Here is a 26645-nt window from a genome sequence, read left to right on the forward strand (position 1 = left end):
TTTAAACTGTTAAGAAAATCTCATTATTTTATTGTGTAATGTAGCATTGAAACATCTGAACAAATCAGTATCTGGGCTGTACAGGCTGCTGTTCTTTCATTTCTTTGGGTTATAGAGCATCTTGTCAGTACATAAACAACAACCTTTTGCATTATATTCTTTCCGAGGCATGCTGGTACAACACAAATTTCTCTTGTCAAATGCAGCTAAGTCTAACTTCCAAACATCATGCACAAGAAACTCATCTAGTGACAATGTAAACTCAGCAGAAGGGCAGGTCACAGGTCTTGCTTGCTCACGCTCTGCAGTGCTGCAGGTTTGTGTATGATATTTGGAATGTTCTGTGAGTGTGAATAATACTAGTAAGAGAAGAGGAGAAAAAAAAAAGTATGGGTGCCTCGGGGTTGCCAGCTCAGCCAAAGTTGTGCAATGCTAGCCTGAACATGTCATTGGTGCAAACCCAGGCATCGTTGATGTTCTTTAATAGAAATATCTGGTGGAATCCCATGATAGGATCTTCATCAGCCTGTAGAAAGAGAGGAAAAATAGTTCAAAGAGTTCTTTTTTGAGAAATGTATTCCAAAACTTGTCATAAGATAACTTAAAAACTAATGTTAACAGTGATGTCACATGCTTTAAGATGCGTAGTACCTTAAGAGACACTAATAAAACCAGAGGTTCTGTTCCAAGGTGCTTTGCAGACTAACACCTAGGGCCCAATGACACAGAAATCCTGCAACAACCTCTGAAGTTGGGGTTTTCTGGAAGACTTGCAGACGTCTCATTCCAGCAGCTTCACAATGTTGATTGATAAGAGCACACCTGCCTCAGTGTTGAATCACAAGTTTTCTCTGGGCCTTCCCCAGGAAATGAGCATAAAACAAGGCGTTTCAAAATTAGTTTTTAGCTGCTGTACTTTGGATTGATGACAGCAGGGAGTTTCTGGAGAAGCTGATATCAACAGTATTGCCTGAATGATCCAAGTAGTGACATAGGTTTTTGAAAGCTTTCCCAGAGCAGGTACAGCTAGCCAGCAACGTAGTGCTTCCCACTTCCACTGTCCGGGGACAGCTTGAAGGAAGCACAATATTTGCTATAGCTGCAACAAGATGTCCTAAGCACAGAGAATCTCTGCAGCAGTGCCTCAATTCCTGCCTTTGACAATTCATCTAGGGGGACTTGTATAGTGCCTGCACAATATTTATTATATTACTACAGAAGTAGAAAAATAGTATTAGAGGGACACTAGTTCTCCCACCTAACGTTTACCAGCCTCCTCAGAGACATCATGCAGGAATTAAAGCCTCAAAATAACACAAGTGATTCCCATATTGGCTGGAAATCCCACAACAGGACTCCATCTGAACAGTGCACACGACCAAGCTACAAAATCTTCTGATACTGACCATAGCGTATTCAATTCAGCATTTTTGGAGGATTTTAAGCTCTATTCTTTCAGTACACAACTATTCAGCTTCAGAAAAGGGGGGGAAATGCACCAAAAAAAAAAAAAAGGAAAGGAAAAAAAAAGCATTGAAGAGCAGCAGCCAGAGCAGCACATGAAACAGACTGTCAAAGTGCTGAATATGTATTCACAATGCTCTGCTGCTGCCCACCAAGAACAGCAAATGAGAAGGCTGAAGAGCAAAGCAGACCACAGAATAAGCAAAAAATAAGTGTTTACTTAGGAAAGTAATATTCATGTAAGTGACAAATTGACTATGATATAAGTCAGCTTTGAGAAGCAACTTGCTAAGGGCATCAGTTATATCACAAAACAGCAAGTCTGCCGGAGCACTGGTAGGATCAAGTGCATGTAAAAACAGCATTCCAATCCAAAACCACTGCAAGGATTTCACAGTTACAACTGCCTTGGAAATAAAGTGGTGTAGGTCAAGTGTGGTTTCAGTATGTGTATGCTAATCCACAGAGGAAACCCAAAAAGGGTCCTAGATTAGCTGTGGCCTCTCAGGAAAGTGATACTGAAGTCACGATGGAAAATTTTTAATTTTTTTTTTAAACCAGCTGAGAGCCCAAAAACTATCAAGGCAAGCACCGCGTTAGCAGTTATTAGGAAAGGAACAGAGATCTAAAACCCATAAGTAAGCAACTACGTAAATGCACAGAGAGCACCCACATATAAAATCCTGCATGCATTTCTTATCATTTTAAAAAAGTGATACAATAAGGAAAGGCCAGAACAGGACAAGAAAGCTACAGGACTGTTTCCTGTAAATTGAGTATGAGACTCTAGCTTGCAAAAATGTGATCAGGGTGGAGAGAACAGGCAAGATAAATTCCTGTAAAACCATGAAGGACAAAGTGTATGAGGAAACTACTACAGGCAGAAATTAAGAAGGCAACAGGTAAGGCCAGAAGTATGAACAAGTTAATTGTTCAGTAGATGAATGAAAGAAAAATGCGCAAGACAAGTGCCAATGAAATCACTGTTCCAACAGGCTGATGAACCGGGCAGCTTTTTGTCACATAGGTATACACCTTTTGGATTAGGCAGAGTCGCTGTAATCAGCACAGTGTGAACATGAGCAATTATGCAGAATTAGACCAGCCATCCATCTAGTTCATCTGCCCATGATACTAGTGATGCCAATTATTTCAGGGTAACTATTAAGCATTACCATTGTTACATCTGCCCAGAAAAGATGCTTGCATATCCATGCTGAAGAGGTGGCCTGTGCACTGAAACCCATGGGTTTCTACCTCTTCTAGCTTTTCCTAGGTCTCAAATACAACACTTACATCCTAGCGTAGTCTCACTACTGCTTGAGAGTTGGTAGGTTCCTAGACATGAAGGAATCGTTAAAAAAAACCAAACTGAGTAGTATCAGAGCGCTGTACATGGACATACTACTTTGTAAAACATCTTAATGCTATCCCTTTTGTCTAAGTTGGAATTAATTAATATTTGTGTCAGCTGCTTTCTAATGGCTTAGTTTAAATCAGCCAGGCAGAATCATTTCAGCTTGAATAATTTCCAATCGCAACTGTTCATAAGCATTTAGAATACTCTCAGATGCCCTACAGTCTCTTCTTTTTAGGTCACTGAGGCATCTATGACAAGTTGCGTAAGTAGTTTTCACACCAAATTTGAGCATGTTGTTACTGACATGAGTACACTTTAAAAGCATACCTCTGGACAAAACCCTTACCACCAGACTAGTTTTAGTGTACATTTCCTCAATTTCTGATAAGCCTGGCTGCACTGCAGCTCTTACTGCTTTGGCTTGAGGAGAATTTCCTCCTTTCTTGCCCAATTCAGGATGGGACACATGAAAAAAGATTAAAAGAAAAGGGAATTCCTTCCCCAAACACTTCCTCTTGTACAGATGGCAAATTCCCACAACAAAGTCATACATTATTGCTTTTTTTTATTCCTTTCATGTAATATCTTCACAGTATAGAGGAGCAGTATACTTTAAAAACAAGGATAATTCTAGACTACTTTTAAGGTGAAGTAAATAATTTATAGTCCATTCCCAAAATTCTGAGTATGTGCTATTAACACATAGCAAAGACCCACAGTTGAGTGACTTGAGATGCTCTACTAGAAGGCATAGACTAATCCTATCCCGTTTTGGTTTGTATCTTCATCACAGCTCAGATAACATCACTGAAATTCTTTACCCTTACTTTCCACTCCAAATTCAGCTATGTCCAACTCAAAATTTGCATTCCAGATGTGGGACCAGGCTTGAAACACAGAGGCTTTCTTTTTCCTACAAAGCCTTCTTTTATGCAGTTCAAATTCTTTCACGACAACCTTGAGTTAAAATAACAAGTCACAGAATCAGATTGGAAGGATCCTGTAGTTTCCAGGCCAGCCTCATGCTCAGCATGAGCATGGACTACAGAATGGTTTGGGTAGGAAGGGACCTACAAAGACCATCTAGTCCAACCCCCCTACCATGAGCAGGGACATCTTTCACTAAGTCAACCACAGCTTTGTCTAGCTTTTCCAAGCCTGCAAAACCAGGTATTTCACAAGGTGGTGTCCAGGGACCATTTCCCAGGGTTTCAGCCTTCCAGTGAAAATCTTCCCTGTGTCCAATCAGAACCTCTCAAGTTACGGTTTGCAACCACTGACCCTTGTTACTGTCTAGTACCACCAAGAACAGTTTACTTTCAGGTTGTAGAAGTACCCAACTGCTTTCCACCTACATTTCAGGCAGATTGCCCTCAGCTGCCTCCTCTGCCAGCTTCACAGCCTCTGAACACTGGCAATCTTGGCAGCTTTTTGATCTCTTCCAGTTTTTCTACGGCCCTTCTGACCTGGAGGCTCAAATCTGTAGAAATCCTCAGCTTCACAGACCTGTGGGTCATGTCAGAGTACCTGATGCAACACTACTTTGCAATCCAAGTTTAACTGCACGACTTTTCTCCTCTTGCCTGCTCAGACAGTTTTACTCTTCCACCAGCACCCCGCAGCAACTGTTGAATTGAACTGCAGGGTTGCAACCACTCTTACCTCAGAGGGAAGGCTAATTACTTTAGATAGCAGGCTCTTTCAGATGTTAAGCCTCATTTAACAGGCTTTAAGCAAGGCTTTAAGTGTTCAGCATGCGTTACAAAAAACATCCGGTGATTTTAATTGCAAATTTCCTTTCCCTTTTAAGACTAGGAAACACTGCATAACAATTAGTTATTCACAATTAATTCTGCAACAGTCACTTCAAAATTCACACGCCCGGAGAGCGCCACATATCTGCCACATTGCTCTGAGAACGCGCAAGCCACAGCCATGCTTCTCAGCCGATCCCAAGTGACAGAAAAGCGAGAAGAGAGCACTCCTTACTCAACCAGGACAGCGAGGACTGCATGGAAGAGAGGTAAGGCAGAGGGTTAAACGTTGTGGAGAGCTAGCCTGAAGACTTCGTTGGTGCACACCCAGGCACCTTGAAAACTTTTCAACAAAAAGGTTTGGTGGAAGCCTAGAACCTGGTCATCATCTGCCTAAGCACGACAGGAGAAATATGTTACTAGGTGAAGCACACTGAAAATACTGGGTGACATTCTGGATGAATATTGGCAAAGTAACAGCACACTAAACAAAACTCACTCCTACAGACTTAAACTGATGCCTACTCTTCCTAGTTGAAGCAAGCAAGCATGCACCCAGACAATGAATAGCAATAAAAAAATTAGAATAGAATTAGAATAAGAGGAGGTATATTATACTTCTACAAAAGGTTAAAAAACCCCATTACTACTTACACCAACATCTATTAAAGAGGATCTTTCATATGTTTACTCGTAAATATGCTTTTGAATGAAAGCGACTACTGTACAGCTTCTGCCTGCAAGTTAGGTCCTCACTGGTGATATTCACCCTACTTAGATACTCTATTACTCTCCAACATCTTTTACAAGAAGCTATTCTGTATGGTCCCCTCAGTTCAGATGATTGTTCTGCTGCCATAGATACTGCCTCCCCGCCCCAGCTCACATTGCTATTAGCACGATGGGCTGTAGAGTGCACCACCACAGAGGCTGATCTTGTCACAGGGCAGTGGCGATTTCAACTGACCTCAGTTAAACCCCCTTCCAGCAAGGAAGGCCAAAAGGCTTAAAACAACCTAAACCTGCAAGTTTACTTAAGGCATAACACTTTAGTAAAGGAAATACAGAGTTTAACATTAACAGTCTTGGCCCCATTATTTCTTCAGAACTATTCTTGTGCAGTGAAGAGAGCTGAGGCCTTTGTGACAATTTGGTAGCAGTTCATCCCACAATATATGCAGGGAGAGCAGAAGGTTTTCTGCTTTTCTAAAAGCAAACAAGATTGAAATATAATGGTTTAAGGAAGAAATGCAGGATGTGCCTAGCTCACTTCAGAACAAGTTTCCACTGAACTTTCGGGACTAGCAATTCAAGCAACTAAGGCCTCAGAAAATCCATTTAAATATCATGCCAAGAATGACTTATTAGAAAGGGAATGTTACAGGTATTTTAGCATTATTTTCTTGGATTGCTCTATTAAATGCATAACATATGCTCCTCCATTACATAAAACAAATCAAGTTTTGAAAAACCACAGACGATTCAAAAGCATATGCATTAATTGTACTGGGCTTTGAAGAATTCTGCTCACAGCCCCATGAAAAGGATAACTGAATAGTAAGCAGGAAGCATGGCTTTTCCCTTCAAATTCTGCTACTGATGGTATTGGAAGTGCCCTTCCTTATGCAAATTTCTCTACAGTTTTCCCCAAGACCAACAGATACAAGCTGGTATATTTTAATAATATATATATTAAGAAGGTAACCTTTAAATAAAGCCAAGTATGCAGCTCTATGTTTGCATGTTAAAGCATAGCCTGCTCCACTGGAGCTACAGATAAGCCACTTGTTAAAATGCACTAACTGAATGCAGTTGTTCTCAGTTACTGTCCTGTAACTAGAACAGGACTGAGTCAACACATATGTATTAGCACAAGTATTCTCTACATATATTGGCAGGCTCATGTTTGTGTCATGCTACAGACTATTAGTGATTATTTCATTTGTCCACCTGTACAAGTATCACACAAGGCAGAACCAAGAAGTCAAAGTTTTAAGCTGACTTTGACTTTCTGGCCACTTCCTCAGTGAGAAGCCAGATTTCCAGGCATTAAACCATGCTTTTTAAAGCTAAGACTGGAGACACATACACAAGAAGAGTGGAAAAATGTTACTTCTGCCACTAAAAATTCACAAGCAGTTGAATTTGCTCATGACAATAGGTATACTTCAATCCAGCACATTCTTTCCTAATACCTAGACAACCTACACATAGTCCCTGAATTATTCTGAATAATTTCTGCAAACTGAAATTATTCAGATAAAAACACAGAAAGACATACTGCTCCAAGCCATGGTATTTATGGAAAGCTCCTAGACTGCATCTACAACCTTAATTACAGTACTAAAGGATGAGAAAACCCCAAAAGCTTTACAGAATCTTTAAGAAATTGGTGTCTTGCCACAGGATTCAACACAATCGCTGCTGCAAGCCATGATCTGCTTGATAATTATGCAATAACCTTAAAAACATGACTGTGCAAAATAAAGTGAAGATGTGACTGGCCCGGCCCAAGACAGAGTAAAAATTTGGCCACATTATTTGAGTTTTGTGCACACCCAAGAGTAATAGAGATGAGATCAGCATGTCTGACTTCATACCTGTCCTGCAACTCAGTGCTTTCCGTGGCCACGTGTGACTGTCCTCAGTGGAGTGTGTGCAGGTGGGATTGAGCAACAAGAAAGCTGGAATCCAACTCGCAGCTAGGAAGCAGGAGCAACTTTAATGAAAGCCAAAGCTATCTACGTTAGGCTCAGAAGTGGACGCAATACACTGGGAACTGCTCTTCTCAATTGCCCAGCCCAAAACAAGTAAGGAGAATAGCTAAGCAAGCAGATTCAAACTTTCAGTCCTGTGTTTGCTTAGTTAACAGTACAGTCAGTGGAAGTTCGAATGTTTTGATCCTGGAAGTGTCATTCAGAGTTAACAGGAAAAGGAAACCTAAACAGCTCTTTTTAAAAAAAAACTGGGCTGAAGTTACTCTAAAGACTGGATGGTGTCAGAGTCCTGACTTGGCAGCCTGGCTGGACCAAACTCTGACAAAACTATGATAGTTTTAACTATTGATATGTAATTCCATACTTTTTAAATAAAACTTGCCCACTGTGAGAAGTTCTGCCTACAGCTGACTTTTTATATAAAGGAAATTTTTTGCAGATCCCAGATCAATTTCTTTCATTAATAAGTAGTCTCGTTTATTTAAAAGTCTATGGCCCTGGTATATTAAGATGGAACATCTCCTCAAAAGAACAGGAGGCTGGGTGAGTTTGAGTTCAGTGGTATAACAAACAGTAGTGTAATCATACTACAGCCTGAAAAATAATCTGATTTTTTCACAAGAAGCAGCTGTTACAACAATAAGCATTTGATCTCACAGGCAATGCTCCCATGGCTGAACCAGTTTTGACTACAGAGGTACTGGACGGCATTAACACCAGGACTGTATTCTTGTGTCCCATGATAGTAAAGATAAGGCATGGTCTTACTGAAGGGTTATCAGCAACCAAAAAAAAAAGTCTGCTTTTAAATGCAACAGAGGATACTGAAACTGTACTGCACCAGAGTAAGGGAAACTGATGCTTCCAGAGCCCATGACATTTATGTACACAGTAAAAACCATGATACTTTGCTTGGCAGGAACATATGATTGTCTAATTACAGGTGGTTTACCTAGTCCTAGTTATCTGAAGGGCTGAGCAATTTCTTGACAGCTTGAACAGCAAAAGAATCCCATCCCAATGCAAGCTTACCAGTGTTCCTTCCCCACCCAAGAGAGCATTTCAATGTTTTCAGAAATCAGATTTGGAATCCTGCAAAAAATCTAAGACATAAGCATTTGTTAAACTGTAATGGAAAGAGTTTACCTTAAGCTGTCCCACTACCATACTGAGTATACAGCTGTCAGGTGTAGGCTGGTGGTCTTGTGCTGTGATGCTGTGTTGTATTTTTTGGAAAGGGAGGCTCTGCAATGAAAGGAAAGCAAAATCAGAAAATGTACAGTCATTGTATTGTTTAACTTACAAAACAATGATTGAGCAAAACCAACATTATGAAGTGTTAGACTGTTTTGGTAGCACTGCATGGACAGTTGTTGCAAGTCAGCACTACTCAGGCTGGGTTGATCGTAACAGCTATTTTTCAAGCAGTGAGACATGAAATAATGTCACCATATCCAGCAAACAGTACCTTTCCATAGTCTAATTACACTGCCTGAAGAGCTTCAGATCATCTGTAAGCCGAAAATTCATGTGATAAAGGCACAAAGTTTCTCTGCTCTGAACAGCGTTAAAGGATTGTATGACCTAATACTTGGTGTTTACCAGACAACTCAACATTTTCTTCTTTATTGTATTAAAGTGGCTATGAATAGAAGATAAACATGGTTGACCGAGAACCAGTGTTCAAGACTTGAAATCCACATACCCACGTTTCCCCGGTTTTTGTTCCCTTGATGCTCACGTATCCAAGGCAAGGGTGTCTGGAGTTAAGCGTGCAAGAAACACACCTCGAGAAACACCAGACACTGTGGAGAAATTCCTCTTTTGACTTAGACCACATTCACATTCCAACTATGGACAATTCCAAGCAGCGAACACCAAATATCTAGGGCATTCTCAGAGTCCTGTCACACAAATGCAATTTTGGCACTGTTCTGTCTAAAGCTGCATTAATGCTAGATGCTTCAGAAGTGGCAGTTCAGCATAGATGGAGGTCTGAGTGACCACATGGCTGACACCCAGAGTCCATGCACTTACACAGGACAGCAGTATGTGGTTATTGAAACCCTAGGTTATACTTTGATGCTGTTGCACTGTTCCCTTGATTTGTTAACAGGTTAAGGCAGACCCAAACATCTACTTTTGACAAGTTCTGCATTTCAGTCTAGTGGAAGGAGCCTGAAAGACTGCTAGAAGGCCAAGGTACAAGAACAGGAGACCCAAGCTGTACTGTCAAGGATGTGAAGTACAGTCCTGGCTCTACAAGGATAAGGCTCTAGGAAGAATACCAGGAAGCTAAATCCTTACAGAACACAAACTGTGGGAGGATCAGTACCTGGGGAAGCAAAGGGAGCATACAGAACAGCCCTCGAATCAGAGGGACACTATTCAAGAACACTCTCTAATAAAGTCTGCAGTGTTTCCTCTTGGCTGGGAGAACAATCCCACCATGAACTGCAAAGTGAGCCAAATGGTTTGTAATATGGAACAGACATTTAGTAACACACACACACACAAAAAAAAATATCCAGAGCAGTCTTTTCTGAACTACCAGTAAAGTATTTTCCAGGGTCACCATCCCAAACTTAAATGTACAATGTACCCACACAGCCTGCACAAGCTTAGGCTGGGACACCGCACACCCTTCCTTTGACAAAAAAGTACTACAAAGCCTGGTCCCACCTCAGCAAAACAGCTTCTTGTTGAACAAGTTCCACAAGAAGTCTCTTGAAGAGGCAGAGGGATCAAAGGGAACAAATGTGTCTGTATCCAGAACCCAGCTTTCAGTGTGACAAGACGCCAATGAGAGGTGAGACTGCGGAGAGAAAACAGGGAGGAAGGACAGACTTTGGAGTCAAGAGCTCTGCCAAATGGTGACAAGGAGCCAAAGACAAGGCTGCGTGAGACAGTGCCTGTGTCAAGTACCTGATTGCCCCCTTCAGAGAAAATGACCCCAATGGCTGGCCAGCCGAGTGAGCTACTTGGGTGATGAAGTGTGGGAAATCCCAACTGGAAAGAGTTGGGTCAGCTGATAGGAAAGATCACTGATTTTTAGGATAGTCAGAAGCCACCTCAAAGGACAGTTGCTTATGGACATCCATCTGTACTGGAGAGAAGCATCTAATACAACAAAAGCAACTAAGAAGCAAGAAGCCACACAACCACCAAGGCTTTTAGTGTCCTCTGACCCAAAAACTTGTCTGGGCTTTCACTACTAAAACTGGAATCCTCCTTGAAGTCAGGTAAGAGCAATTCTGCAAGAGTAGCTTAAACTCAATCCTAAGCAACCAAGCTCCCTGTCCCAGCTTCCTCCTTGGTCCAGGAGGCTTGCAGAACTACAGGGTTATCTCAAAATCTCAATGTAAATCAGGCTGCCCCCTGATTAGGACAGGCACTCTTATTTGAAACAACTCCTAAGTCCAACACCAAGACACAAGGAACAAGTGTCAACTCCCACTCTGTAAAAAGATACACGTGCCCCAGTGCTGGCAAAGCAACATCTGTACAACCTTGCCCTCCTGTATTAGCATCATCTAACAGAGTAGACTGAAAAGGTGCCATATCGTTGTTACACAGCAGAGAACTTGCTGTAAATTACAATCTTGCCTTTTGGTGCTTACTTTGATTAATCAGCCAGGCACTGAAGAACACCAGACTGCAGAAGTGCAAAAAAAATTCAGTGTCAAACTTCCAGTGATCTGCTCAACTGACTAGGAAGCTCCAGAAGCACAAACGGTAGGTGAGCACATTAAGCTGAAAGAGCAAACAGAGCCCAGCTAGCTCAGTGCTTACAGAGGTATGCTGAAACGACGTTAAGAGTCATGGTAAGTTGATACAGCCCCCATAATGAGCCATAGCAGTGGAAGGGCATGGAATAATTTTACTGCGTTTCTTCCTTACTTTAGGCAGATTGATACAAATCAGAAGTTTCCCTAAGGCAACGTAGCACGCCTCCACTTAGCAAGCAAGACTGTGCAGCAGGCAAATGAATCCAGAAAGTTCAACTTGCACCACAGACAGGGAAGGTAAAGATGAGTAATGCTCCAGTGGGAAAGGGGCCGATCTGCACTGAGCCAGATCCAAGGCTGCCATCTGAGACACTGTAGCCAAGCAATTGCTTAGCTGGTTGGATATGTAAATGGCTGCTAGCCCAGAAGTCTAAAGAACACCGAGTACACAACCAACCAACCCTGGAGCTTGAGTATCCCCTCACCTAGAGACACGCAGTTGCAAACTGCTATTTCTGAGCTGCATGGCCTTCTCAAAGGCAATGCAGGCACCTAAAACACAGATCCAAGGGCAAACCTCACCCTTCACTGTTAAAGATGTCCTGGATGAACGCAGCGATTCCAAAACACAGGAGCAGTATCTGTGCAATAAGACAAGTGTCCAAGTTGCAAACATTTTTCTTCTCAATGTGTAATAAAAATGGCATATCTGCCTGCTATACCATGCTCTGAGCAGAATGCCCAAGGACCTAAAGCATGCCCTCCACATATCTGGCAAGAGAAACACACTTTCTAGTCTCATGACAGCTTGTAAGTACATGCGGTTTTATAACAGAAGCATGGATTTACTCAAAAAGATAAAACTTCAAGTTTAACAATGAACACAGTGTTTCAGTCTCTATGCATAAGAACTGCTTTCCTCTCATTTTCTCAAAAAGAAACACGGGTTTCAAAGTCCTGTACTGTAAACACTCCTATCTGAACAGCCGACACATGCTGCACTGAGAATAAGTCAGGTTCTCCACTACAGAACTTATTTGCAGCTTGTGTGTCAGAAAACAAATTGTTCCCTGCAATAACGTGTTTAGCCTCTGTGTCACAGGCAGATCCAAATAACAGGTCTGATATTGCTATTTTCTTGGCATGCTTTAAAATAACAAAACCCCACCCTTCATTCCTCTAGATCACAGGATCATCTTAGGAACTATACTTTTCTAAAAAAATAAAGGAATCATATCAAATGCAATTGCAGTCACAATATAACCTTGCAAACTAATGGAGTCCATTAACATTCCACCATTAGAGCCACCAATGGAACATCCCACTACATAGGATTAAATCTTAAGTAACATTTTCTGAAGATGAGAAGTTGGAAGCACAAGTCCCATATTCAAGATTTTTAGACTGCTGAAGTCTAACTCAATTTTTCAGAAGCAATTAATTTATATTCTTCAGAACTGTTTCCCAAAACATTCAGTAAAGATTACAGACTTACAGAGAGTTTTTCAACAATAGCTGCTTTGCCCTGGAACTGCTGTCCTTCCCACGTAAGGCATGATGCATCAATCTGGGGGGAAAAGAAAAGCAATCATAAACATGCCTAGGTAACCCTTTAGCAATCCTTGTAAGAAACTTTGTTTACTTGGCATATATCCTTAGAATCCAACTATTTTGAAACTACCTCAAAGGGAGATGGAAAGAAACCACAAAGAACAACTGGAAATGTTTGGAATAAACCAGCTAGAAATTAAGCAGACTAAATTTCATTATCATGATTCCACCATCAAAAAAAAAATTTCCTGCTGGATCAAAGTTAGCTTTCAGAAGTAAATCTAAAGGATAAAAAAAAAAATAATCCTATGGACACGAAGTCAAGCACTCAGAGACAGAAAAATATATGAAGAAATCTGACAAAATAAGCTGCGCCACCAGTTTGTTTTTTGTTTCCTCTCAGGTACTGATATGCTTATCCTACTCACGCCCAGAAAAGTAGAATGTGCCTCTCAAAGTTTTCTAACAGACCACTCTGTGTGGCGTGAAGTAATTAAGGTGCTTCAACCTACAAGGACTTCCAGCATACAAGGGAGGGTGTTCTGAGCATGCTACATCAGGTGCAACAGCAACAGGCAAGAAACTTTCTATTCAGCTTAGGATACTCTGTTTAAACCACAGTCACAATATCCTACTGCTGACATAGCTCTGCCTTCTCAAATCCAGTTGTAAACCTTGGCAAACAGACCACTTAAACTGGTTTCCGCAGAGCTCAAAGCCTGCCTGCTGCCATCTCCAAACAGCATGCTCAACTTACACCTGATAGCCCAAGTTCCTGCATACCCTATCACAGATGGCTATTCCTTCCACCTTTTTGAGTTTAAATACCACCAGGAACATGATTCCCAGCTCTTTCCCATCCAGTCTTCAACTCTCACCGAAGCTCTGAATGTCTCAGCAGAAAACGGCAGATTCCAAAGAACTCCATTTGTATGCCCTCTGGTAGATTTCCCTGGCCTTGTGCTTGACCCACACATCAAAAAGCCACTTCAGCCACGCAGGCTGTGCTAAACCTGCAGAAGTCACAACCACTGTAAAAAAAGCTTTTGGTCCTCCACATATCAACAGAAGGAACTACACAGTGCAGCAAAAGCCAAAAGAACAAAGGGGACCAGGGCAACATCACAAAGCATTTCAGGGTCACAGATGCAACTGAACACTGCACGAAGAGCCCCTGAATACAGTCTCCTCTTGAGTTTGGACACATTTCTTTCAGGAGGAAACAGCCTTTGATCATGTAATCTAAAGTCACATATCAAGTCATCTGGCTGACGCCACCTGCATCTTGCATGACATCAACCCCCGATGCTGGTGACTTGAGAAGCCAAGTGATGGTACCAGGGAATGAGGCTATCCTCTCAAGTATTCACAGCACAACCTTCAAATATGGAAAGCCAGAAAAGCCTTCCCCAAAAGAGGGGACCTAGAACCTGCCTGACTGAATCCACTTCAGCAATGAGCAGGTGAGCACACAGTAGTGTAGGACCCTCCTGATGTTTCAAAGTGCAGCAGAGGACATAGATGAAGTTGGTGAGGAAATATGCTCTTCCTGGAACACACTACAACTTCCCATTGTACCTAATCAGCATCCACCTGACTCTCTGCTATAGGTTGCGTTCCTTAGCCACTTACTGTATCAACAATCTGGAATTGCTTCAAGAACAAAAAGCAACTCCTCGTTTATCCCAAAAGCCCTACAGATGAAAAAATGGCATAAGACAGTATTTCATTATAAGTAGCCACACACTCAAAGCAAAGGAAAAATGTCGCTACAGCATCTTCCTGCAAAACAGCTGCAGGGGGATAACTGTAAAACCAGTCTTTGACCTAGTACTCCAACTCACGTAACTCAAGCAATTCATGGCAAAAGTGACTGGCCCAGATGCCTACCTGGAATAAGTGACAAAAGCTCAATTGACTTGGATATTACACTGCTAAAGGAGAAAACTGAACCTTTGGGTGGAAGCAGTGATACAGGAATGCAAAACAAATCCAAGTGCTCCCTGCTGCATTTCTGCATGCTATGAAATGTTTGCTGCCACAGGGTGTCTCAAGGCAAAAAACTCAGCAGCAAAAGCACATTTCTGCAGAACCTCCCCTAATTTAGACAAGTTGTGACCTTGGTGCATTTCAGCCACACAAAACAGGGTCCCAGTCCTCCATAGTTTTGGAACTCCACAGAACACCACGTATCAGTGACCTGCATTATAGTTTTCCTGACTACATTTGCAGAGGCATCTCCACTGAATGATGAAAGGTAGAAAGACTCTAAGGGTGGAAAAAAAGCCAGGAGTTCATTGTGTGGAGGGCCATGTTTCCAGGAATTTAAATTAGCCTGTACTTAACACCAGTCTTCCGAGGTGTGTGAGACTGAATGCGTTTGGGTAATAATATGACAAAAACTGCTAGGTGCCTTCCTATGTGGAGCTGTGGATTGAACACAGGCTGCTTGTTTTTCTTGGTTTAGAGGCTCTGTGTACATTCTGGCCAAGAAATTATAATGCAACAATCTAGTAGACAGCAAATACAGAACAAACCAAAGCGCAAGTGCTATCAGTGCCAGTATAAGGAGGGGTGTCAGATGGTGATCATGCAACAGTTTCAATCCTCAAGAGCTTGGTGAAGCCGCATACAACTCATCCAGCAGATGAAAAAAGAACAGAAAACCAGGATATGCTGCTGAAGACTTGTAAGACTTGAGTGTCTAGCTGAGGTGCCTCAGCCACCCAGCAGCATTCCTCACCACCAGTAACCAGCTGCACAGGCAGTGCACTCTGCATGCTCTGTGGGAACCTTCCCCCAGAACTAAGAGCTGATGTTCCCTGGGTTTGTTAACTACATTCTTTAACTCTGGAAGCCAAATCTACTTTGCCCAAAATAAGGGGCAAAAATAAAAATCTGATTTTTGAAGAAATTTAAACTGAAATTAGATTTATTTTAAAAATTCTAAGTATTTAAACTGGATTCAAGATTTAAAATATATTTTAATGTTCTGAGGATTAATACAGCATGAGATTCAAGAAACACCTGCAAGAACTGCTAAACACAGAGTAGGGCATACATTGCATCCCACTTCAAGAGGGATCCAAGCAAATCCACACCTGTAAATTAATGGCAAAATAAAGCTAACATATTTGCTTTTACAGAGAATTTAGTCACAGGATCATCATCAGCCCCCTCCACTGCAAGCCACTGCCTACAGTCAGCTGGGGCTTTTATGTGTCTAACCGCCTATAGGTAAGGCTGACAAAGCTCAAAACAGAAGTAGTGAAGTGTAAAAGAAATGCAATAAACGAAAGTTGAGTAAGTGTGATTGCATTGATTGACATTCTGGAGTCTGAATAAAACCCACCATCCCACCCTGTGCACTTCCACCCATCAAAACAGGGAAACCCAGACAGATAACAGAAGAGAGTGTTACTCCCTTTTTAGAGATACTTACATATATTGCTCCTAACTGAGTCCTGTCTGCATCAAAAAGCTGGTAGTAATGTTGTACAAAGCTGGACCCAATCTGCTCCCAGATAGGCTTGTCTCCCATTCTGAATCCTCACCTAAAGCCAGTGACTATAAAGCAAACAAAAAAATAATTAGAAAGGTCACACAATTAAGCATAACACTTGGCTTGAGTATTAAGCATCAGTAAACACAGATCCTCTCAGCTGGCTAGAATTTTTCTTTGGAAGAAGTAGGACAAGTCTCATCTCTGTGTCCTAGACTTTTGTAAGTAAATATCTTAGCAATCATATAGTTTAATTTCTTATTACAGTATTGGGTGATTTCTAGAGCTATTGCAGTGTGGTCACAAATCATGTATGAAAGCGGAGAACAAGAACAAAAATTAGTTGTTAGCACCTTCTATTCAAACATTTCAAAAATTACACCACTGAAAAAGTTGGTGAGTGTTTGCTACTTCAACTTGATCTTGTCTACTGTAAACAACTGACATATTAATATGTAGTGTCTGCAAGTGGCTCACACCAACTGATTTACCTGTTCAGCTCCCCAGGTATTTCACCATCCATAGGCCATTGTGTAAGGAAGTTTCTTTCAATGCTACACAACAGGAGTTAATTAACCAGCTCTCTGCTTAATGCAAGCTTACTTTCCTTTTCTATGCTGTCACTAAGGCTGAAGTACACTCAACAATGTTCTCTGTGAACCTGTAGCAATTTCAAGGTACAAACGTGATTTTTCATAGTAGTGAGAATCTGCTGTTCCCAGTGAAGGCACTGGAAGCTCAAGAGGCAGTGCACGCTTCTGAACATGAGTCCCTCCAAACTAGGGGGATTAAACAAACATACAGCACATGCAGCAGTCCAGATAGACCCAGTCTAGAAACCACCTTGTGCATGATCACTACCGATGATCGCTTTACCATGTCATTAAATTTTTCAAGAAAGCAAATTCATTTTTACTTTATCCTGACACCTGAAAGGCTAAAGGATTGTGCTAAGATTCAAAACATGATGTTTTGCTCAAAACCCGCTACATGACATTTTAAGATCTGATTTTACTTAAGCAAACTAAACTACACTTGCTAAATGTCAAGAATTGTCAGACTACTACTAGTCCCTCTGCAATCCCTGACCAGGAACCCTGGAACTAGAGATCTGTACTGCACCACTAGTCTGGAAAGGCATGAGATTCCATTTTAGAACACATGACACGACAGTTATTTTGGCTTCCTTTAGATGTCAATTACTCACACACGTCTTTAAGGTTTGACAAATTCCTAAGAGAAGCAAAAAACCATATTCCCCAAGATCTCCACAGCAAGTATTATTACCAGGCCTAGCTTTGTGTGCAAAGTCAGCCAAGAAAGCTCTTCTCATATTTTACGCCTTTGGCTGTTTTCCTCATACAAATGGGAACTGAAATGAGTTCAAACCCTAGCCCAGAAGTTTTAAGGTTACACAAAATCGGCCAGACTTACAGAACAGCAACTGTCTTTTATTAGATCAATGGCATAACAGGAGGTAACAAACATACAGGTTTTCAGGCTGGTAATTTCAACTACCTAAGTAAAATACAAACCAAGAACAACTGCTAGAGCTTAGACACCCAGACTATTTGAGGGAGAAAATGGCTGGCATCTGTGGAGCTGAGAACGTGACAGCCCAGAGAACTGTCAAGGTGGCCCTCCCTTGCTGAGAAAGGGATGTTTTCCAGCCTGTGAAAAAAGGAGAGGTTCAGCAGGAAGAGTTCTGGTTGTGATAATGCACTCCAAAAGCATGCCACAGACTCCGTGGATTTTGACATCCAACTGATGCTGGCTGCATGCTAGTTCTCAAGTGCATCTTAGAAATGCATTTTATTCAAGGCTGAGATAAAAAATGAACTTAACATAGAAATATCCCACGCAACATGGTCAACATCAAACTCAGAAACCCTGCACACCAACAGAGACTAGAAATTCAAAGACTTGTTGCCACATAAATATCTGAACTGCTCAAAAAAAAAAACATCTATCTGGCATCAGTCACCATCACACGCTCCACTAATACTTGCAATATATGACTCAGTCTGAGGAAGTTTTACCCAGTGCAGCCACTCCTCTGGGAAAACAGATCACAAATTAAAAACCCATCCAAGTACAATAGGTTTAAAAAAACCAAAACACATGCACACCCTGAACAACGAACCTACTTTACAACAGAAAAAGTTGTATTGACTGCAAAACCACAATTGCCACATACCAGCCTAACCCAGAGCAGATGTAGAAATGTAACAACTTCAGCCTGCATTAAAGGGGTTTACGTTGAAAGAAAACCCCCTTAAAACCATCACACCAACTCCGTGGTTGTTAGGGCACTCTCACATCTTATTTGGAAAACCAGAAGTACTAATATTTAGTTTTGAAGTCTGCTGTTTCCACTCCAGACCTGCAGGTACCTAGAGGTGTAGTTTGGGATAGCTGTGGCAGAGCCAACAATCAGTCCAAGTGAAAAAATCTCTTCTAGTCACTTTCTACAGACTGTCATAGCTTCAACTTCAACCCATGAACTCTCATCACTCTGATATCCTTCCTAAACATTCAAGTGCAAATCTAGTTGATGGTATCAATGTTAAACCGCCACACACCTAACACTAAGATGAAGTAGTGAACAGCAAAACCACATCAGCTTATTCTCCTGAAGCTAAATTATTTTTTATATATATATACACACACACAACGTGTATTCACCTTTAACAGCTCACTGTACCATCATATGAACTCCAGATCAAGCCGTATGCTAGCTACCACTGCACCTAGTTTAGACCCAGAGGCTTTCAACTCCTCAAGGCACAACAGCCTCACTCAAGCACCAGATGCCTTCTGTTCTGTGAGAAAGCCTTTGAGGCAAGAAATTAAGGAATTCATATTTTAAATACAGAAAGTAGTAGTATAGTTTCTAAAACTAAGAATTAGTATGCTAGCTTGCTATCTCCTTCTAAAAAAACATATTTGTATTTTGGCAGGTAAAACACCATTACACACAAACAAATCAGCGTAAATTTGACCAGTTATAATGCTGATTTTGCCAGAAGTGAGAACCAGACAAAACAAAAAATGCTGCTGAAATTAATGATCCTTGGTTTTGTTTGTCACAACCTTGCTTTTTTTCCTGTGCCATTCATATATGGTTTTGCTGAACACTCTCGCTCTCCCTGGAAAGGTTTCTATTTTCCTTTTCTGATTTGTCACCTTTTCCTCCATGCTGTCTTATGTTCTCCACCTGTCATCACAGATGTAAGAAGCTTAGAGATGTACCTAAAGAAAGAACAAGTAGGAACTATCTGTGTCATCAAGCCCAGTCCTTTTCAGTGAGATACAATCCATGTAACATTGTATTCATACATTTATCAGGCTGTTTTAATGGGATAAATGTAATATAAAAGGCTTTTAAGATCTATTCTAAAGCTAGGAAGAATGCATATGCTCTGATGTTGTCAAACACCAGGATAACACAGATGTACCTCAGAGCCATCCAGCCAAATCTATCTGTGGTTCACTCAACATTTGATTACAGAGGCAAGAATATTCAGTTAATATTAAGCCAGATAAAAGAAGTTTCAATAAGCCAGAAGGCACATAAGATGTGGCACTGCTGCTGAAAGTTACCACTGTATAAGTGTATTACTGGATATTCCACCTTCACTCCCCATGGAAAAGGAGACATAATTCCTTAACCTAATTAATTTTCTTTCTTTTGTCACTTCAAACCAAAACTACCTCATCACATTGACTTAAGATCATCACAGTCCATTCGATTAACAGCTTCTTCACAGAAGCACAGCCGCAAAGCTGAGCTACCAACACAAAAGTGTAATACTTTAATCCACATTACTAAATTTTTTGGAATCTGCTCATATTAGAGAATTTATGCCCACCTCAAATACCACCCAGCAGTCAGTGCTCAAGCCAAAACCTAGTACAGTGCACAAAAACTGCAGCTGCCAGCAGCTCCCTCTTCAACAGGTATACGCTGACGCTGCAGAACTGGAATCGCTGCTGCTCCACGGGGGACTTTTCCACAGTGAAGTCTAAATCAAAATTTCCAATACCTTTGCCAGGCCACACACTGACACATCCTCAAGTGTAAACTCCAGTCCTCTACACATCTCTCACCAAGCTTCTTACAAGGTACCATGGTGTCCCCAGTATCTTCATCCAATGTTCATCCCTTGGCGTGGCCCTGCCACTGCTGCACAATGCCTTGGTGTACACCGCATCTCTGAACGCACAGCAAAGCTCCCATGTTCAGCATCTTGCAAGAGGGAATTCATACCCTAAGCCATGCAGAACTTCCCAGTTCCACATACCACCAGGCCTTCCTACATGCAGTCACAGGCTCCCAACATCAACAGGCCTTCCCCAGGGCCCCACAACTCCGACAGCCCAGCCCGCACAGAACATACTGCCCAATGCTTCTGTTGCTCCTCGACCTTGCCAAATCACACAAGGCAACACTGCACGCTGAAGCCTCTCTCCCCACTTCCCCACAGGCTCCTCCGGCTTGTTGTGTCCTGTGCCACCAACCATGCTAGTCCAGGAGGGGGACAACTGCCTGAACTAAGCCTCTCCCTCACCTGCTTTGGCATGCAGCAGATGGCACCAATATCATGTGAAGCGGCACGACCCAGAAAGCAGCAGCAGCACCAAGAGAGAAGACGCATCAAGGTATGAGAAAAGGACTCGAAGAGAACAGAGCCTTCACGTGGGCCATGAGTGACCTTGAATTAGACTAAGGTTACATTGGCCTCAGGCAGCAGATTCTTCTGTCCGCAAAATTCAAACCCACACAATCTTTTCCACTGCTTGTCCCAGCTTAGGTGTTCCTATCTACCCTCATCCCTCTTCCTTCTCTGCCTTAACTCAAAGTGTGAGAGATCAGCACGAACACAGCAAGACTGCCTATAACTCCTAAAAGGGAACACAGTTCTTAGAAGACCTGATTCTGCAAAAGGTCTGGATGAAACCTCTTCCCATTGCTTCCTTCAACAAACAAGAAACCACAAAACAATGTGGAAACAATTCTGTGTCAGCACGCTACAGCACAAAGTTCATCTTTCTGCTGAAGCACAATCACCAGGAGCTACTTGGAGGTGTAACTTGAGGAAAAGCCACCCTTTTACTTGGCAAAAGTAGAAAGAGTCACCTGCACGTAAGCACCAGTGACATCTGGAGCAGGTGGGCTATCATCACAACTCTGCAACATAGAGAAAGACCAAATAATTGTTTCAACCAGTGGTTGTTTTTACTCCATTATCAGACCTGGACATATGTAAGCTTACTGCTTGAACAAAATTCTTTTTGAATTCAAGCATGGCAGACCTGCACTTCTAGAAAAATCCTACATTTTCTGAAAGAGTCAACAAAACCTAGCATGAGCACAGTACATTATAATGTAAATTGCTAAAGCAAATGAGGGTGGTCTCCCAGGGACAGCCACATTTTAAAAAGCAAGCTGTATTCAAAGAATCAATGAACGACCATCACAGGCAAATAAACTCAGTAAAGACCTTCCGATCTGCGGAACATCAAGAAAGAAAACACTGAATTTAAAAAGGAAAAACTTCAAACCAATACACTCTAACATGCTGGGGGGTGTGGGGTGTGTGTCATCATCTATTATCCAGTTATGACTACACTTATTCTATACAAAATCAAAGCATAAATAAACCACGCTCCCTGGACATTAAAGCTGGCCCTACACACCACTGCACTGAAGTTAAAACTCTCTTAAGATCGAATTCAAGCACATTTTCTGGAAGACATGAAAATCAGCATAACAAGAGAGCACCAAGGCTCCCTTTAAATCAGTGCTGGCTGGTGCAGGGGCACATGCAAACCCATGGCAAACATGATTTACACCATCAGTTGCTGCACCCTTCACTACTGATTAACATGAGCAAATAAGGCCAATGGAAGAGCTCTTGTTTTTTTCAGTTCCTGTTATTCACGCAATTTCTACCACGCATGTATTTTTGATTGCTCAGATTAAAAAAAAAGTGACTAGTCTTCAGACTGCAGTAAAAAAAATTAAAGCAGCAAACAGCTTTTAAGACTATTTTTGCTTCAATCTCTTTTCCATTACCACTGAAACTTGGAAAGATAGAAGTGTCTCCTGTGCACACTTGCTAGGAACACAATGGAACCAGCATCACAGGACCAGTTAAATCTTCCTTCAAACAGATCATCTATTCAGCTACACCAAGAATCACTCGATAACATCATTTTCCTTCAGCAAAGGCATACACTCTCAACAGTAAAAGCTACACAAATTATCACAGAATAACTCAGGTTGTAAGGGATCTCCCTCCAGCTCAAAGCAGGGTCAGCTAGATCAGATCAGGTTGCACACACCTTTATCCACTTTGATCCCAAAAAGCCCTGATGATGGAGACTACGTAGCCCCTGCAGGCAACCTGCTCCAATGCTTGACTGTCCTCATGCAGAGAGCAGCTCTCTCATGTCCAACCAGAATTCCTTCTATTCCAATTTGTGCCCCTTGTCTCCTGTTCTCCTACCAACTACCTCTGTGAAAAGCCTCATTCCATTTTCCTGATAACAGCCTGACAGTCATTAGAGGCTATGACTAAGCCCCATTTCAAGCCTTCTCTTCTCTGAACTAAAGAAGCCCTGGCCAGGCAGAATGCACATGAACACAGGGATGATGAAATACTGGAACTTACTCAGGGACATCACATATCATCCATCATTTATCTTAACACACTGTACCTCTTTCTGATAAACTCCTATTTAGTGGTCAATCTTTCTCCCATTTAAAAACCTGTATTAATTCCCAGCTGAGGAGCAAATTCATGCATTCAGAGACTGAAAGAAGTGCTTCTCTTCAGTATCTTTGCTATCATCTCCACAGTAGCCAACAGATCCACAGAGGCTAGCAATCCGAAAATTCAACAAAGACCTTCATATCGTAATTGCTAAGGGCTACGCTGTGAGAAATTACATTATTCTAAAGACACTTTCAGATCTAAAAATAATTAAGTCTAGATATGCAAACAGTGGAAGGCCAGAAAGGGAAGGAATGAATGACAAGATGCAGACTGTTTCCCTCTGAAAAATATGGAAAATAAATTGACTTTCCCTTTCTCAGTCTTTTTATTCCTCTGCTCCTACTTCATTAAACCAAATTAATGCAGGAATTATGCCAACCCAAAGTATATTTTTTTGGTTACAGATGTCAGCAAGGACAAGGCCATTTGTAAACCAAATATACAGGGAGGACTCTGGAAAATCTTTCACTGTGCCTACAGCTTGATGCTCATCCTATCTGCAACGTGGCAAGCCAACAGAGTCACAAAGTTAGTCCAGGTAATATTTGTCTATATATTTGAGAGTCACATGTTACATATAATTGGAGAGGAAGGCATAATGTTTTGTTGTTAAGCAATAGCCACAATGCTATATACATCTGCCATTTTTCCCACAGTATTCTTTATGCAAGCCAGAAACTGAACTCAAGTGCACAAGGCTTAAGTCGCATTTCTTTTCCTCGGGATGAACCCAAGACTGCTCAGTTTTATAGTAACAGAGGAGGCACTGGGGAGCTGAAAGGGAGAACTGCTGCACCACATTTTTCTTTACCTTACAGGAACAGTAACATAACATTTAATCTCCAGGAAACAGCAGAATAAAAGATATTTCTATCTATCCAACTATCACAACAACTGTTTCAGGTTAAAAGAAAATTAGGAGCCAATTTTAAAGTTATAGAAGCAAATACACCATATTTTTGTTATAATCTGTTCTTCTCTATCAAATCATTACTTAAAACTTAAACAGGTTCCTTCATGAACTCAGAAGCAAAAGAATATACAGTAATAATTTTTATTCTAAATAGAATTTCCAACAACAACTGCAACTTAGCCCTTGCAAGTTCTCTTGTGGTTCACAACTAAAGTTTGGCACATTTGAAAACAACCACTGTTGTACTTTTGTCAAAGTAGCCATTGTGAAAAAACAGCTCCAAATTAGCACAAGGGCAGCCACATCTGAAAATGTAACTCTAGGTAAATTAAACTAGTGCAGGGTTAAATGCGAGAGGACCAAGATAATGATATATGTATACTGCCCCATAACTTAAGGTTTAGCCACAGCGTTCTCTATTATTGATTGGCAGCATTCAAAATATAAAAAATTATCTCCAACATGCTCTACGATCTGCAAGCTTTCCATGTGTGTAAGCAAGGCTTGTTGTACCTCACCTCCATACAACTGGTATCATGGTCTTTGCTTGAGCTCCAAATTTCCAAGATACACCTGGGGAAAAAAAAATATCGCCGAAACCTTTCCTATGGTATCTACCAAACTAACCTTACACTTCCAAAACCCACACATTTTCCCTCCTGTTTTGCTTCCTTCCCCCACCCCGCTGCAACACACAATAGTCCTGTGTCCAAAAACATGGTATGTAAGTGCACAAACTGGTCACACACAAATATGAATATCAAAACCATCTGTGAAGCCACAATATCTAGAACTGAAAGAAATTATATTTACAACATTGCAAGCTATTAGGATATATTGCAATCCTTACACAAGACATACTCTACACCACCAGACAACACTATTATTCATGACAGAGACAAAAGAAAACCCAGCAGAGAAAACTGCAGAAAGTTGTTGCTATTTGCATTTCATGAAGAACTGAGCAAACACAGGTGTTAAAAACAAATACATTTCAAACCATCTACCAGGCAACTTGCAGCCTTTTTAGAGAAGAACGTGAAGTAACAATTGGGACCCCAGTGTTAACAGCCCAAAAGTGAGCCAAAATATCATTGCATTTCAAATTAGATTACATGTTTCACTGATAATGATACTATATACAGTAATTCCTCTACTTCTACACAGAGATCTGTGAAACACCTTTCTCTTTTGTTGCTGCTATAAGAAAACTTACGACTCACCACACACAAACACAGAAAGCATTGCCTAAATTCAACTCCTCCCAGAAAAAAAAGTGAAACCAAGATGATCAACTTCAGCAGGCAGCTGATTAATGAATCAGATTTGACTTCTGAGCAACACTTCTGCAACCAATTCAATTTCAAGCATTTACCTGGGTTTTGTTTGAGTTCAACTGGAATACAACGTGTATGCCACAAATCCAGCTCTAGAAGATACATTCACACTGGAAATGATGGGCTTCAAACGAGACCGAACAGCTGAAGCACTGTTACAGCCCGCCTTCGACAGGAAGCTATATTTGAAATGCAAGAACAGGGTCTTGGGACGCAACGTCTTCAGAAAGCTACTGTATATTAACGAAATGCAACATATGCTCCTTGCTGCTGCAGTTTTTTGCTGGTTTTGATCGGTTTTAAAGCTGAAAAGCGACAACAGCTATAGAGATGGCAGAAAACAATAATCTCTTGTAGAATCAAACTGGCAACTCCAAGGAAAAAAACAGACGGCTATGGCAGGTCGCTGAGCACAAGCAGTTTTGCTCATTTTGCTCCGAGAAAGCGCGGACCCTTTCGTTTTCTACGTGACAAAGTGATTCAACCACACCAGATGAAGCCCGTCCCTCGCACAGCCTGCCGGCAGCCGGCCCCACAGCCAGGCCACCGACACCGCGGGGCACCGAGGCCCAGGGGCCGCGCTCAGGCCGCACGAACCGCCCCCAGCCGCTCCCCCTCCACCGCCGGGCATCGAACCCTGCCGCCGGCAGGCAGGCAGGAGCGGCGACGGGCGGCCGGCCCGCTGCCGCCGGCCCAGCCCGGGCACACCGGGGCGGCCGGCAGGGAACTGCCGGTGGCTGCTGAGGCTCAGCCTTCACCGTCCGGGCCCCGCCGCGGGGCTCCGCTCCCTCAGCCCGCAGCCCGGGCTCGTCCCGGTAGAGGCCTCGCGTCCCGCCCGGAGGGGCCGGCCCGCGGGCCTCCCCACCCGCCTCAGCCCACCGCCCGCCGGCGGGGCCCCGCCCGGGCCCCCACAGCCCCGGGCGGCACCGCGGCTCCCTCAGCCCGTAGGTGCGGGCGCCGGGCCACGGCCGCCGCCCCTGGGGGCCCCGCGCTGCCGGCGCCTCAAAGACGGGGAAGGTCAGGGCGGCTCCGGCCGTCGGCTGCCACCCAAAGCCTAGCCCACGGCTGCCCGCGGCAGCGCTGTGGCCGCGCCACGGGGTCCCCCGCGGCCAGAGAGCGCGGAGTAGAGCGGCGCCATGTGCCGAGCGGCGGGCAGTCGAGCCCGCTCCCGCCGCCGCCCCGCCCCCGCGTACTCACCCCGCGGCTCCCACTATGGCGGCGGCGGCACCGTGCGCGGCGCGAACCCCCTCAGCCTCACTCGCCCGCGCTCTCCGCCCCGCCCCGCCCGCCCCGCCGCATGCCGGGACAGCGAGCTCTCGCCGGCCGTCGCAGCGCGCCGGGAGGGGCGAAGAGGACTACACCTCCCGGCGTCCCCCGCGCCGCCGTCCGCCTCGCCTCATTTGAATGAAGGGAAAAGGGACCGTGCGGTGCTGGCCCCGCCGGAGGCGTCCCGGAGCACTGTGGGATGGTGGCGGAGCAGGGAAGGGCGGGGGCGGGGAAGGCGAGCGTCCCCGCTTTAGAGGGGTACCGCGTGCCA

General features: G+C 42.9%; 1 protein-coding gene across 5 annotated transcripts; it reads right to left on the reverse strand.

The window, feature by feature from the left end:
* Positions 1–26408, reverse strand: NUTF2 (nuclear transport factor 2). Of its 5 annotated transcripts, none has more exons than XM_037408989.1 (6): positions 26306–26368; positions 24290–24344; positions 16017–16141; positions 12519–12590; positions 8442–8540; positions 1–526 (listed from the first exon to the last, which is right to left on the reverse strand). In XM_037408989.1, the coding sequence occupies exons 3-6, from the start codon at positions 16113–16115 to the stop codon at positions 413–415; spliced, it is 384 nt and encodes a 127-aa protein (XP_037264886.1). In that variant the 5' UTR covers positions 16116–16141; positions 24290–24344; positions 26306–26368; the 3' UTR covers positions 1–412. The 5 variants fall into 5 exon arrangements, with proteins under 5 accessions (XP_037264886.1, XP_037264884.1, XP_037264883.1 ...); XM_037408987.1 differs by lacking the exon at positions 26306–26368 and adding an exon at positions 25147–25287; XM_037408986.1 differs by lacking the exon at positions 24290–24344 and having other exon boundaries at positions 26306–26408.
* Between the last annotated feature and the right edge of the window lie 237 nt (positions 26409–26645).

This window comes from Falco rusticolus, chromosome 15, assembly GCF_015220075.1.
Source record: "Falco rusticolus isolate bFalRus1 chromosome 15, bFalRus1.pri, whole genome shotgun sequence".
NCBI classification, from domain to species: Eukaryota; Metazoa; Chordata; class Aves; order Falconiformes; family Falconidae; genus Falco; species Falco rusticolus.

Coding starts and splice junctions, on each gene's coding strand:
- NUTF2 (XM_037408985.1), bottom strand. CDS start 12,586: ATGCATCATGCCTTACGTGGGAAGGACAGCAGTTCCAGGGCAAAGCAG. Junction 10,111..12,518: donor CTATTGTTGAAAAACTCTCT/GTAAGTCTGTAA, acceptor TTCTCTCCGCAG/TCTCACCTCTCATTGGCGTC. Junction 8,541..9,977: donor CAAGAAGCTGTTTTGCTGAG/GTGGGACCAGGC, acceptor CTTTCATTGCAG/AGCCTCCCTTTCCAAAAAAT.